Source organism: Pollachius pollachius (genome assembly GCF_949987615.1).
Source record: "Pollachius pollachius genome assembly, chromosome: 16".
In the NCBI taxonomy this organism is placed as follows: Eukaryota; Metazoa; Chordata; class Actinopteri; order Gadiformes; family Gadidae; genus Pollachius; species Pollachius pollachius.
The window spans coordinates 20,149,034-20,161,552 of record NC_136949.1 but is presented as its reverse complement, the minus strand read 5'-3'; the positions used below and the strand labels follow the sequence as shown (position 1 = coordinate 20,161,552).

General features: G+C 45.7%; 1 protein-coding gene across 1 annotated transcript in view; it reads right to left on the bottom strand.

Annotated features, from left to right (window-relative positions):
• Positions 1–12,519, bottom strand: part of mpv17 (mitochondrial inner membrane protein MPV17) — a 31,392-nt gene that overhangs the window by 555 nt on the left and 18,318 nt on the right. Inside the window, exons 3-7 of the mRNA XM_079753551.1 lie at positions 4,479–4,594; positions 4,250–4,342; positions 2,575–2,670; positions 365–397; positions 161–213 (exon numbers count right to left, since the gene is read on the bottom strand). Coding sequence (XP_079609677.1) covers positions 161–213; positions 365–397; positions 2,575–2,670; positions 4,250–4,342; positions 4,479–4,594 — 391 coding nt within the window. The remainder of the gene's footprint in view (positions 1–160; positions 214–364; positions 398–2,574; positions 2,671–4,249; positions 4,343–4,478; positions 4,595–12,519) is intronic.

Sequence of the window (12,519 nt, the reverse complement as noted above, 5' to 3'; positions counted from 1 at the left end):
ATCCATGTGGAGCAACAACCAAAAAAGAGGAGTAGCAAAATTTCACACAGAGAGTGCAGGAGAGGAAAATAAAGAAAAAGACATTACAAAACAAATTGATAAGCTATGAGCTCCCTCAACTGACTGAGTACCCCTCAACTGACAACCCAGAGCCTCTTACCTGTGATGCAGAGGGACAAAATAAAAGTTGGCAATCTGGACTGCTGGCCACAGCTGCAACAGGGAGCAAAACATGTCAGTAGGTTGGGTCAGTGCTTAACCTTTACGCGGTTAGAACCCACTTTCCAGGGAAAAATATATATTGCATTTCCATCATAAAGAAAGTTTGATTATCATGAAAATAATTCATTAATCGCTAACTTACATAGTAGTTTGAGATCAATGCATCAGCATAATCCTGAAAGAAAAAAGTGAAACAGGAAGATGTAAACACATTAATGCCCTCTACAGTGAGTATAAACCATAATTTAAACGTATTATTTTATCCTCAGTAAAGACTAGGAGGCAAACCCTATAGTTCTACGCTGTAGAGCAAGATGATGAGGAAAAAGACAATCAATCTAAAAACTTTAAGCAATATTTCACCTTCAATTGGACACACACACACACACACACACACGTCATCTATTTGAAGGTCAACCTGACATGTTCTGACTTACAAAAACAGAGCAAATTTTGCCATTTTCTTTTTGGTTGTCGTTTGCTTTCTGGACTGTGACCACTTTCTAATTAAGGGCAAACAAGGCCTTCTGCTACAGGGTGAAGACAGACACCTGCCAACACGGCCAACTGCTAATGTTGGCCTAATACCTAAAGAAAATACCAAATTCTACTTGTAAGATGTCCTTGTCAAAAGAAGAAAAGTTAACTACTTTTAAGATTTTTCGAAGAATAAATATGTATTCACTTAAGTTATGGAAAATTGTATTTATATATATATATATATACTCCGCCATAACGCTACCTACAGGGAAAGGTCTAATACAAGCAATCAATTACATTTCAACCCAGGTATTCATTGGTTATTCAGGAAGGAGAGAGGAGGTGGTGGTGAGGACCAGGGCGTTACAAAGCATCCCCACAGCCTGATTGTCTTTTCATTGGCCTTTCCCTGGGTCCTGGGGGGGGCTGAGGATCTAGCAGCCCTCTCATGTTTAGTAGAACTTTGGGAGACGGAACATGGAAGGGACGCCTGTCTTGTTACGGAGATATTCTACCAAATATAAACTAATTTGTGCGAGGGCTTTCAGAGGGGGGACAGCGGCCAGTCTATAACTGCTGGCAGAGTCTTTGTTGCCCGTTAGCCAGCCGGTGAAACAACCTGTTCACCAGATCTTTATGACCAAATATATAATATTTATATAAACCAAAGAAAAGGTATGGATCCCATTCATTCCGATTTTAATTCAACCCAGCACTGGGATCTAGTGGTGTTTCAACTGTCACGGCTTCTTCATTAATAAAGCAACCCTTTAGATATTAAAGAATAACATCGAAACAACTTATGTGTCATCTGACTCACTGAGTGATTGCAATAAGCTGTGTTTGATACAGTCCATGGTTTTGAAATGTTTGGGTATTTAATATTAAATCCCCTGACTCCCATAGACAAACCTAAGCCTTAGTGAAGTTTGGATTATCATTTTTTTAAGAAATGGACTAGTTGAAGTGGGTTTTCTGAAACAGGTTTGTATGAGAGGTCATTCAAATAAGATGTCACAGAATTTGTGGTGACTCCATTCAGAAGTATCTCAGGAGAGGCTCAGGAGGTAAAGCGGGTTGTCTGACAACTGGAAGGTTGCTGGTTCGAACCCCAGCTCCTCCAAGTTGAGGGTCGCACTGTCCCTGAGCAAGACAAGTCACACTAACTGCCCCTGACCAGCTGCATGAATCAATCTAGGCCACTAACAATTCAACTTACTTAACCTAATACCATTACACCACAATATTATGATTTACCTTTTCAACTGAAATCCAAACCTAATTATAAGGTTACCTGCCATAACCATTTGTAGAATGCGTAATACTAGGCCTAATAGTACTAATACAAAAGGATTTTAACTCCTGCTCCCCAACAGTAAAGGTGTTAACCGGGGCCAAACAGCTTTAGATAAGACAGTGTCCTCATCAGGCCCCATGTCCTTGGAGGGTCTGTTTGACATCAGAATAAGACAAGTCCATTTGTTCTCCTAGACAACTGTCTGTATGCTTCACCGGGCTATTCTTCATTTGCTTTCTGTCCATTTCTGCCGTCTATCTCTATGGCTTCACCCTCCAATTAATTATTTATATGCCAATTGGTCAACAGTGGAATGTGTTTTTTTGAGCAAGGCATAACCATGCTTGACCATCCTTTATGACAAAGCTTCTCCCTCGGTACAAGGGCCGTGTGCTGCTCAACAAATGTTGATTGTTTGCGGGGCAAAGAGACACCTAGATATGATATAGCTGAACAGACGTATAGATGATATAGCTGAAGAGACAGGTGATATAGCTGAACAGACCTATAGATGATATAGCTGGAGAGACAGGTGATATAGCTGAACAGACCTATAGATGATAAAGCGGTCTTACCCGTTTCAGCTTGGCAGCGTTCTGCTCCATTGTCAGTCCATTCAGAGCCCCTGAGAGACCAAGGAACGCTCCAAGGAAGCAAGGGGCGAAAGCCAGCTAGAAGTGTGGACACACAGCACACAGCACTCAATCCACATGGTCAATATAGAAACAAGACAATGGATGGAGGGGTATATGTAGGGTACAGGTAGAATTGTGTTTATATCTCAAAGGATGTTATGCACTCACATGTGTGCTTACTGTATGGCTACAGGTTGAACACACTGCAGCAAAAACTGATTTTTTTTGCTCTCGTGTTGGGCTGTGTGGGCTGGTTCTGGTCAGCTATGTGGGGGGCTTTTATTCGGCTGTAGGGGGGTTTTGGTCGGCTATGTGGGGGGCTTTTATTCGGCTGTAGGAGGGTTTTGGTCGGCTATGTGGGGGGCTTTTATTCGGCTGTGTGGGGGCTGTTGGTCGGCTGTAGGGGGCTGTTAGTCGGCTGTAGGGGGCTGTTAGTCGGCTGTGGGGGGCTGTTAGTCGGCTGTAGGGGGCTGTTAGTCGGCTGTAGGGGGCTGTTAGTCGGCTGTAGGGGGCTGTTAGTCGGCTGTGGGGGGCTGTTAGTCGGCTGTAGGGGGCTGTTAGTCGGCTGTAGGGGGCTGTTAGTCGGCTGTGGGGGGCTGTTAGTCGGCTGTGGGGGGCTGTTAGTCGGCTGTAGGGGGCTGTTAGTCGGCTGTAGGGGGCTGTTAGTCGGCTGTAGGGGGCTGTTAGTCGGCTGTAGGGGGCTTTTCACACCCAGCGTGAGGAAGGATTACATAAAGGCGCTGGAATAAGTGTAAACCTGCAGCTTGAACACAGATATGACGCAGGTGCACCACCGATGGATTCTTTTTATGGCACTGTAGTCACCGTGTGTTGACCTGCTCAGGCGTAGAAGCAGACACTTTAGCTCTGCTCAATATTTCATGCACCCCGTGAGAAACACTGCTGCTTGTGGGACAAAATAGAAGGCACTCGCGAGGCTGCTGTGACCTCCAGCGACCCGTCGCACAGCCTCCTCATCTGAGCAATACTGTTCCGTCTGGAAATGCACTTCCCCATCAATGAAACGCTTTGTAAAGAGGAGGGTATTCCTCCAGATGGACCACCATAAATGCAATACTGGCATTCCGTTTTGTTGAAGGGTCTTTATGAGCTTCAGCTCCCAGAAGCCCCAGATGAACACTTGTCGTACACATCGCTAGACTGGGTTTCTCTGAGAGTTTCAGGTTGTGGCCTGGTTCTTCTGAAAGACCAGCCACTGAAGGTCTTTGAAGGTCTATTTTCCTCTCACACACACACAACATTGAGAGGGAGCACAACATCCAAAATGGCAGATTTGGAGGAAGGCGTCATTAAGGTGTATTGGTTGGTTCCATGTGACCAAAACATCCTCAAGCTTTCCAACTTCTTGAGGAGTGTTGATAGCAACATTTAAAGAATAATCTGTTTGTATTTGGCACTGGCGAAACATTACAGGCAATTGCATATACCATGTATTAACTCCTCCACCTTAAACAAGTTGCTCCTTAAACAAGATGAACTCATTGGTTGTCCATTTGGTTTTTGAACACTTTGGCTCAGATGTTTAGTTTATAATACTGAGCAGCTTATGTGTATTTGATGTGTATTTTGGGTACACATCCTGATCATCTCTTACCTGATCTAACAGCATCTTCTTCATAGCAGCACTTTTACTTCCCCCAACAACCAGCCTGTCCAGCACCTTGTACCAGCCACCTATCACTGGACCCTAGAGACAACACACACAACCACATACAGTGAACACCTCTTAAGGCGGTCCTCCACATACAGGACTGTCCTCCTCCTACTGGATGAATAATGTGTCATTACAGTGTATATATCAGGATGAACAATGCGTTATTCACCACAAAGCAGAAACCAATGGCCATCATCCGGACCGTCCGCCGCCCGCTGTGATTGGCCAGCCCTCTTCTCTCAATCAGCTGCTGGGAAATGACATCACCGGCACCAACCAATGAGCCTGGAGAAGATAAATTCACATGCCTAAGTCATCTAAAACCATTTTCTAATAGTACGGCCAAGTATGACCAGGTATCTGGGGATATGAGCTACATATGATGTTAAACAGTTAGCCCTGCATAATCAATTATCTACACAAAAGAGGAAAAACATTTCTGGGTTTTATTAAATAAACTACAATTAAGTATCAAGAACAATGAAGGACACTATGAAGGAACTTTATGAATCAACAGGATAGACTAACCCTCTCTTGGAAACCAACATCAAAATCAACCCAGAATTAGCTTGAAACATCTGCACCCAGACAGAACTCGTCCACACCCACCCCGTCCCCTGTGCCCCTTCCTCAAACATCATACAAAGGCCTTTGACATCACCAAGTGGAAGAGTGCAACGTTCAGTATCATTTTGGCCGAGACACAGGATCACAGGATCAAAAACACAGGACCTTCTCCTGTTCCTGGATTTCACGTCCACAAAACGGAACGCCGGAAGCAGGACTGTTATGCATGGCATATCCGGTCTCGTTTTCAGAACCGTTAAAAATATTCAAGTGAAATGCACTCTCTGCCCAGGCGACAGGTGTCTTTCAACTTCTGCCAAGTCAATGAGCAACCTGTCCAAGCATTTGTCAGCCCAGCATGGCAATACAAAACTTGTGGCGAAAGATCATTCTCTCCGGTCATCTGAAGGAGTTAAACAGTAGCCGACCCCGCCAAAACAGGCAAAGCTTTTTTCAAGTGTTGGAGCGCAGGTAACACAGAAAGACATTTACAGGCTGGTTGCAGGGTTCATTGTAGAATACATGCTTCCCCTGTCGACTATTGAATCGCACAGATTTAGAAAGATACTTGATAAAATACCTGCGACTCGCAAGCCAAAATCCGACAGGAAAACATTTTCCAATTACCTGAAGGGTGTAATTCCGACATGGAATTGAACTTTCGATTCTCTGGATCATATTTCCACCACCGCGGACATTTGGTCCGCCAACAACAAAAGCTACCTGGGAATGACGGTGCACTGGATAGACGGCATTAGTTTTAAACGGGAGAAGGCTGCTCTTGCACGCAAGAGGGTAAGAAGAAGACAAAGTTACGATGTCATAGCTAGAGAGATACAACAGGTTCATTCAGCCTTTGGACTATCACATGAAGTAACAGCAAGTGTCACCGATAAAGGCAGCAATTTTGTAAAAGCTTTTAGAATGTTTGCATCCCATCCTGATGATGGGTCTGACTCTGACGAGCCATCTGATGATCATGACTCGGAGGAGAAGGAGGGGGTCACTTTTACGGATGTTGCCGAAGCACTCTCCACAGGATCAGACGAGACCTTTTCACTGCCACCTCATCTGCGCTGTGCATCACATACATTAAATCTGATCTCAAAAAATGACCTGGAGAAATGGCTGACCAGTAACAAAGACTGGTAAGCAGTTTACAGAAGTGCTCTCGCCAAGTGTGCAGCTCTCTGGACAAAAACGAGTCGCTCTACTGTGGCTTCAGACCAGGTTGAGGATGTGCTTAAAAGAAAGCTCATCATACCCAATGCTACACGATGGAACTCGACTCATGACGCCTTGTCTCTGATCACAGAAATCCCAGTCAAAGATTGAAACATAATTTTTCTAGACTGGGTGTTAAGGGCATCACTAAGCGGGAGTTTCAGTTCCTGAAGGAAAATCGTGCAGTGTCAAGACCTCTTGATGCTGCATTAGATATACTACAAGGAGAAGATGATTGCTACTACGGCTCCCTCCTGCCAACCTTTGGAGATTCTCATGTCAAAGTTGCTTGCGTTGAAAGATGGCCTTTCCCAGATGACAGCTGGCATGCCTGCTGCTGTTGTACAGGTAAACACATATTGAATAATAAAATGAATAGGCCCTACCCCTTACGTAATAGCTTGCAGTGTAGTCTATAGGCCTACAATTTAATATAGCTGATTTAGCCCAAATGTATGAGGCTGTAAAAGCTGTTAATTGAACTGTATATGTTTGTCTAATGTAGCCTTTTTCATATCACAGGCGATCAAAGACAGATTTGCATCCGTCTTGGACAGCAAGGATGCTCTGATGGCTGCTGCCACAATACCCAAATTCAAGGTTTGGTGGCTCAGTAATAAGTAACTAATTACTTTTTTTGAGTAACTACCCCAACACTAACAAAAACCCTGCAGGGTAGAGCAATAAGACTCCATTCGGAGAGATGGGCTGGAAGTGATTATTGTGTTCATCTCACTCAAAAGATACCGTCGTTTAGGCCAGTATTTCCCAGCCTGATGTCTGGGTCAGGGCGGGAGATTGCTGACTTATAAGCATTAGATATTTGATTCTACATATTTCAGGAAAAATGGAAATGTTTGAAAGGTCTTGTAAACGTCCTGTATATGCAAACGGTCTGCCTCATAGGCAAGAGCAAACCACTTAAGTCTCAGTGTGGTGCCATGTTGGTTGGAAGTTGGTAACAATTCTCTGAACTAAAACTGGGATCAGAGACCAGAAATGCAACAACCAATGGTTTGGGCAACTCTCCCAAGTCTGTGGCTGTGTAAAAATGATTAATCCACTAACTGGCCAAGATTCATTCATAGCTGTGTGTTGTTAATTTGTATGTGCTTGGTGAGATTAGTGTCTTATTGAGGTGCAGACCTGCAGTCAGACACGACGATCACGCGGCTCCTATCCCGAAGAGCGACAACCAAGCAGAGCTCATAGGCCCAGCTGGACTATTGTCAGATAACCTTTCCAGGAAATGTCAAACGGAGATGATAAAGATAACACATAAAACACACAAACACCCTCTTAGGGCAGAGCAAATGTCAGGCATACACACCTTAAAGAGGCAACGTCATTTCGTTAAAAAATCGCTGTTAAAGTAAGAGAAGACAGAGATGGAAGAGCACAACGGATAAACTCCTGTTTTCTCTAAATTCCAAATATTATTATATATATATATAATATATAATAATATTAGAAATATTAATTGCAACTATAATATTCAATTATAAACAAATGATAAAAACCTTTTCTAGGTTATTGAAAAGGAATTCGAATACATTCTCCCTGAACCTAGACATGTCTCCGTTCCTCCCTCTACTTGAAAGGTAGTAAGATAGTTTGCAATTGCATTGCCATTGTAGCCACGAAGTCTGATACTGAGACCATACCAATCTACTGACTACTTTGTTGTGTAGAGTCCTTTAGCTGTGTTGCAGCCTTGCAGACGTGTCCATTTCCCCAAAAGTGTATGAAAGTTTAACTTGGTTTCTCTAGCCATGGCTGACTTCAATCATGACCAATCCTTATCCCTCCACAATTATCACCCCCCTCTCCTTCTGTTCCTTTGTTGTTACTGACCACCATGTGAAGGTTTTGCTATAAGAATCACGTAAACCCATAGTCTCATTGAATGGATGCTGGTTGGTTTTGCTGCCTGTATCTTCCCATCATCAGGGTGTAAATTTTAGACCCAAGAAGAATAACTTCTAAGTATTTGATTTAATTCTAGACTCTAAAATTAAATCAAATACTTAGAAGTTATTCTTCATCAAGTGATAAAATGGCATAGTTTACTATGTTGACAATCATATAAATCATAGCACAACATAAGTTTTTGAAATAATTATGGTGGTATTTCATGTAGGCTACACTATCTAGTCTTCTCCTTATGGGCTTGCCCCGTGCTCACACTCGTGTGCACAAAAAATCTCAGCAATGCACCAATCAACGTGGGCACCGCCCAATTTCCCCATGGTATCGTCGTGTAAATAACGCGGCACACAGCAGCGCTTGCCTCCCATTTCCTTCAGCAATTGCTTGACCCAGCCGTCTACAAGGTCTACCACTATGACCATCCACGATGAAGACATGCAGCGGCGGCGTGACGGAGCCCACAGAGGAACGGCCTTCACGGCCTCAGTGCTCACCCTGTCCGGCGGCGCCTCCACCAGGCCATGACAGGGCCTTGTGCCTTGTTGTCTGGGTGGAGCATGCCGCGGCAGAGCCACGCCGTCCGCTCATCAACTCAGAGGTCTGCTCGCCCTCTCTCCAAGCACAATGTGTGTTTACAATCATGGTGGGATAACCAGCTGAGGTAGGGACCGCTAATTCAGCTCAAGCACCGTCCCCCACCCTTTTTGGGGTTGTTGGAGACTAGGTTACAGGACCCCAATTGCGAGCATGGCTCTGCAGTGGAGATGGCTCTACTCTTCGGGGATGAGCCTATTCTGGATCTTGCGTTTCCAACCAATCAGTTGTTACACAGAAATTCAAAAAGCTCACCACCAGATGGCGCTCCGAGAGAGTGAGGGCTGTGTGAGAGGGTGCTTGCTTCACATCCCTGATCTCAAGGCTCACAGGAGATTTCCCTGTGTTGCCTTCATGAGCGTGGCGTATGAATAACATTGCCTGCCATCCGGTTACTCTCTGGCCCGCGTACCTCCTCATAGTGTGGAGGTGGCTCTCATAGTGTGGAGGTGGTTCTGGGGCCGTGTACCCCCTCATAGTGTGGAGGTGGCGCTGCCCAGGCGTCTTGATGTTCTTCTACTACTGAGCCACTCAGGGGTTCAGTCAGACCGAAAGCGAATGGGATAGTGCTCCAACCGCCCGATGTGTCAGGATTGCTGTTGGTTGGCTTCTGAGAGGTTGATCCTGTAGAAGACTGCCAGCAGTGATTATCAACACTATCCAGATTGCACTCGCGTCTTCCTCTTCCTCCCTCTACGCAGCGAGTGGTGTGACAACCACATAGTAACATTTCTTTGTGTCGTTTCTGTGTTAAGGCGACACTGCCGGGCGCCGCGACCAAGGCCCGCTATCAAGACCACCTTAATGCACGGGCTTGCCTGGGCTGAAGCCCCAGGGCCTACGATGATCAGGGGGCCTATCATGAGCTGCAGTAAAAAATATATATACTGGCTCATGATAGGCCCCCAATCGGCTTAGGCCCATGACAATGTGATTTTTTGTTTGGGGCTTACAAAGATCAGAGGCCTATCATGAGCCAAGAAAAAAAAGGGGGCCACTATGGGGTGTTGCGGGCACACCCTAGTGGTAGCTGGGCCCAGTGGCCACTTGACACCACAGCCACAGTCATCTAACCCCCCCCTCGTCGACAACAGCAAAATGTCGGAAATAATTTACACATCTTCATTGTAAGATCCTTACCTTACTTATCCTAACCCTAACCCAGATTTACCCAGGGTGTGGCCGCTTCGACGGCTTTACTCTAGGGCGTTTTCAGCATGGTCCACTCTGTGTTTGAGTCAGGGGCCACCTCTCCCATATTTCATGGATTCTATGAAATACATGTTGAGTCAGGGGTTACAGACTCGCACCATTCTCTTGATCATCGCTTTGGAGTATTTTAGAGTTTTTTAGTTAGCTGTTGTGTATTGCACATCCTCGGCTTATTGAGTCTGATGTGCCCTGAGACTCAGGTCTCTGTGACTGGGGACCAGCAGGAGTACATTGATTGAGCTCCGCTCGCAGCTTCACTTCAGCCCACAAGGCAAAGCCTAGACAAATCATATAACTATTGTAATAATGACATAACTATCGATTTGTGTTCACCATCCCTTTAAAGCAGGGATCGAACCAGAGCAGTGTAATGAAGGATAGACTTCCCTTAAAAGGCAAATGCAGGATACTGCACAACACCGACCAGCCATCCCTGGAATGAAGCTGGTGGCCGAAATCAAACACAGACCGTACGGGTCAGCTGTATTCAGCAGACCAAACCTCGCGATCGAAGAGGTCTGCACCCAAACCACCGAAGGGCAAATTGAAACCATACAGTTGCCCTCCCAAATGTCTGTCACATCAGTGTATAAACCCCCCAAAGTCCGTTCCACCACTCTGAACTGCCAGACAGATGCAGAAGGAAATACCAGCGTTGGGGACTTCAATGCCCATAGCACATTGTGGGGATATGAAGTAAAAATAAAGATGGAGATGAAGTCGAAACCTGGCTCGATTCGAAACACCTGACTCTGATACACAACGCCAAACTGCCCAAATATTTCCACAGCACCAGATGGAAACGAGGATATAACCCAGACCTGGTTTCTGGTAGCAGCGAACCATCATCCAGAACTGTGAAAGAGGTCCTGGACCCTACTCCTATATGCAACACCGGCCAATCACCATAACCATCCTATCCGTTCCCCAAGCAACAACCGTCCCCTTCCGCAGAAGGTTCAATCTGTGGAAGGCCGACTGGCTTTCATTCCAACAGGACACCGAAGACTCCATCCCCAGCATTCCAACACAACCCAAGAACTATACCATGTTCACAAAACTGCTGAAAAAGTCAGCCAGGCGACACATAACAAGAGGATGCCAGACTGAGTACATCCCCGGGCTGTCGGAAACATCCATGCCCTGAAAGCCTACCACAGGGCAAGATCAAAGACAAATCTGGAAGGAGTTGATAGAAAACACTAGGGGTGTAACTAGGGATGTGCATGATTATCGATGATCGATATTTTTATCGATCAAAAGGAAGTTGTGTTGCATAGTGTGAGAACGTTACAGCCAAGCCTGTTTAATAAAGATTTTGTCTTTTTCAATTGTTTCCCGTGTTTAGGAGCATATTGTTTGGCTTTTACAATGGCGTATCGGCCTGTAGCCTATAAGGCCTTTATTTATTATTTGAGACCCGTAGCGAAAAATTTCGCGATGAATACACATATCGTTAGACCCCTAGAAAACACCCACATGACCAATAACAGCAGGAAGGCATGGGCCACAATCCGCCGCCTTGGTGAAGAGCATACCACACCGCCCACGCTCACAACAGTCACAGCAAACTCAGTTGCAGCACAGCTGATGGCAAACAGTCGCAGCCAAAACCAGCGCAGACCCACAGGAGAATACCGCCAGAGACCGGTACCAGACCGCCTACAACCAACCAGTGCTCTCACCAAGCTCTGCCAAGCATATAATATGAATACACAGAGGCAAGGATGCAGTACGAGCTGATCTTTTACTCGCGCTCAAATCACACTACAGTGAGACAAACACAGCCGATCCCAGAACCCAGCAGTAGTGACAGTCCAACACAGTTGAGCACCGAGTGCTCAATCCAATACACCACAACTGCGTCTGAGGTCTCTGGTACTTCCACAGGAAGTAAAGACTCGTAGTGGGGGTTAATTCGGCCATGGTTAAGAAGAATTGGGGGAAGGAACTTTGGCTTTGACTCTATGAAGTCCAGATTGAACTGCGACATGGAGGAGAAAGGGATTATACTGTCCGGCCTCTGGAGCAGCCGGACTGTCGCGGAAGTCCGGCAGCTCCTGCGGTCTCCCTGCCAGGGAGTCACATGTCAAACTGACAAATTAGACAGCTATTTTTGTATGTTATCTCCCTGCTTCTGAAATGCGCAAACATCTCCGCCCGCCAAGCGCTTCCGCTGGTCCACACAATCATATTTATGCTCTGATGGGAGGGGGATGGGGAAGTGGGTAGAAATAATCAAATGCGCCTGCTTCCTATGTAGGAGTCCGCGCTGAAACTGACTCGCTCGTTAGGTAACTGTAGGCGGGGTACTTTCAGAAATGCATATCTCACTCAAATCATGTACAGACTTATTTCAAAGTTTGTATGCGTGTGGGAGCACCAGAGACCTAAAACAGCACCCCAAATACCAGGCAGGGCCAGCAGCAGGAGAAAGAGAAACCTTTAATTTTATCTGTCGAAAGATAAAGATTAGATAAAGGCTACAGAACAGCAACCAACAGAACAGCCGCAGACAGAACAGCGAGAGACAGAACAGCCACAGACAGAACAGCCACAGACAGAACAGCCACAGACAGAACAGCCACAACAGCGAGAGACAGAACAGCCACAGACAGAACAGCGAGAGACAGAACAGCCACAACAGCGAGAGACAGAACAGCCACAGACAGAACAGCGAGAGA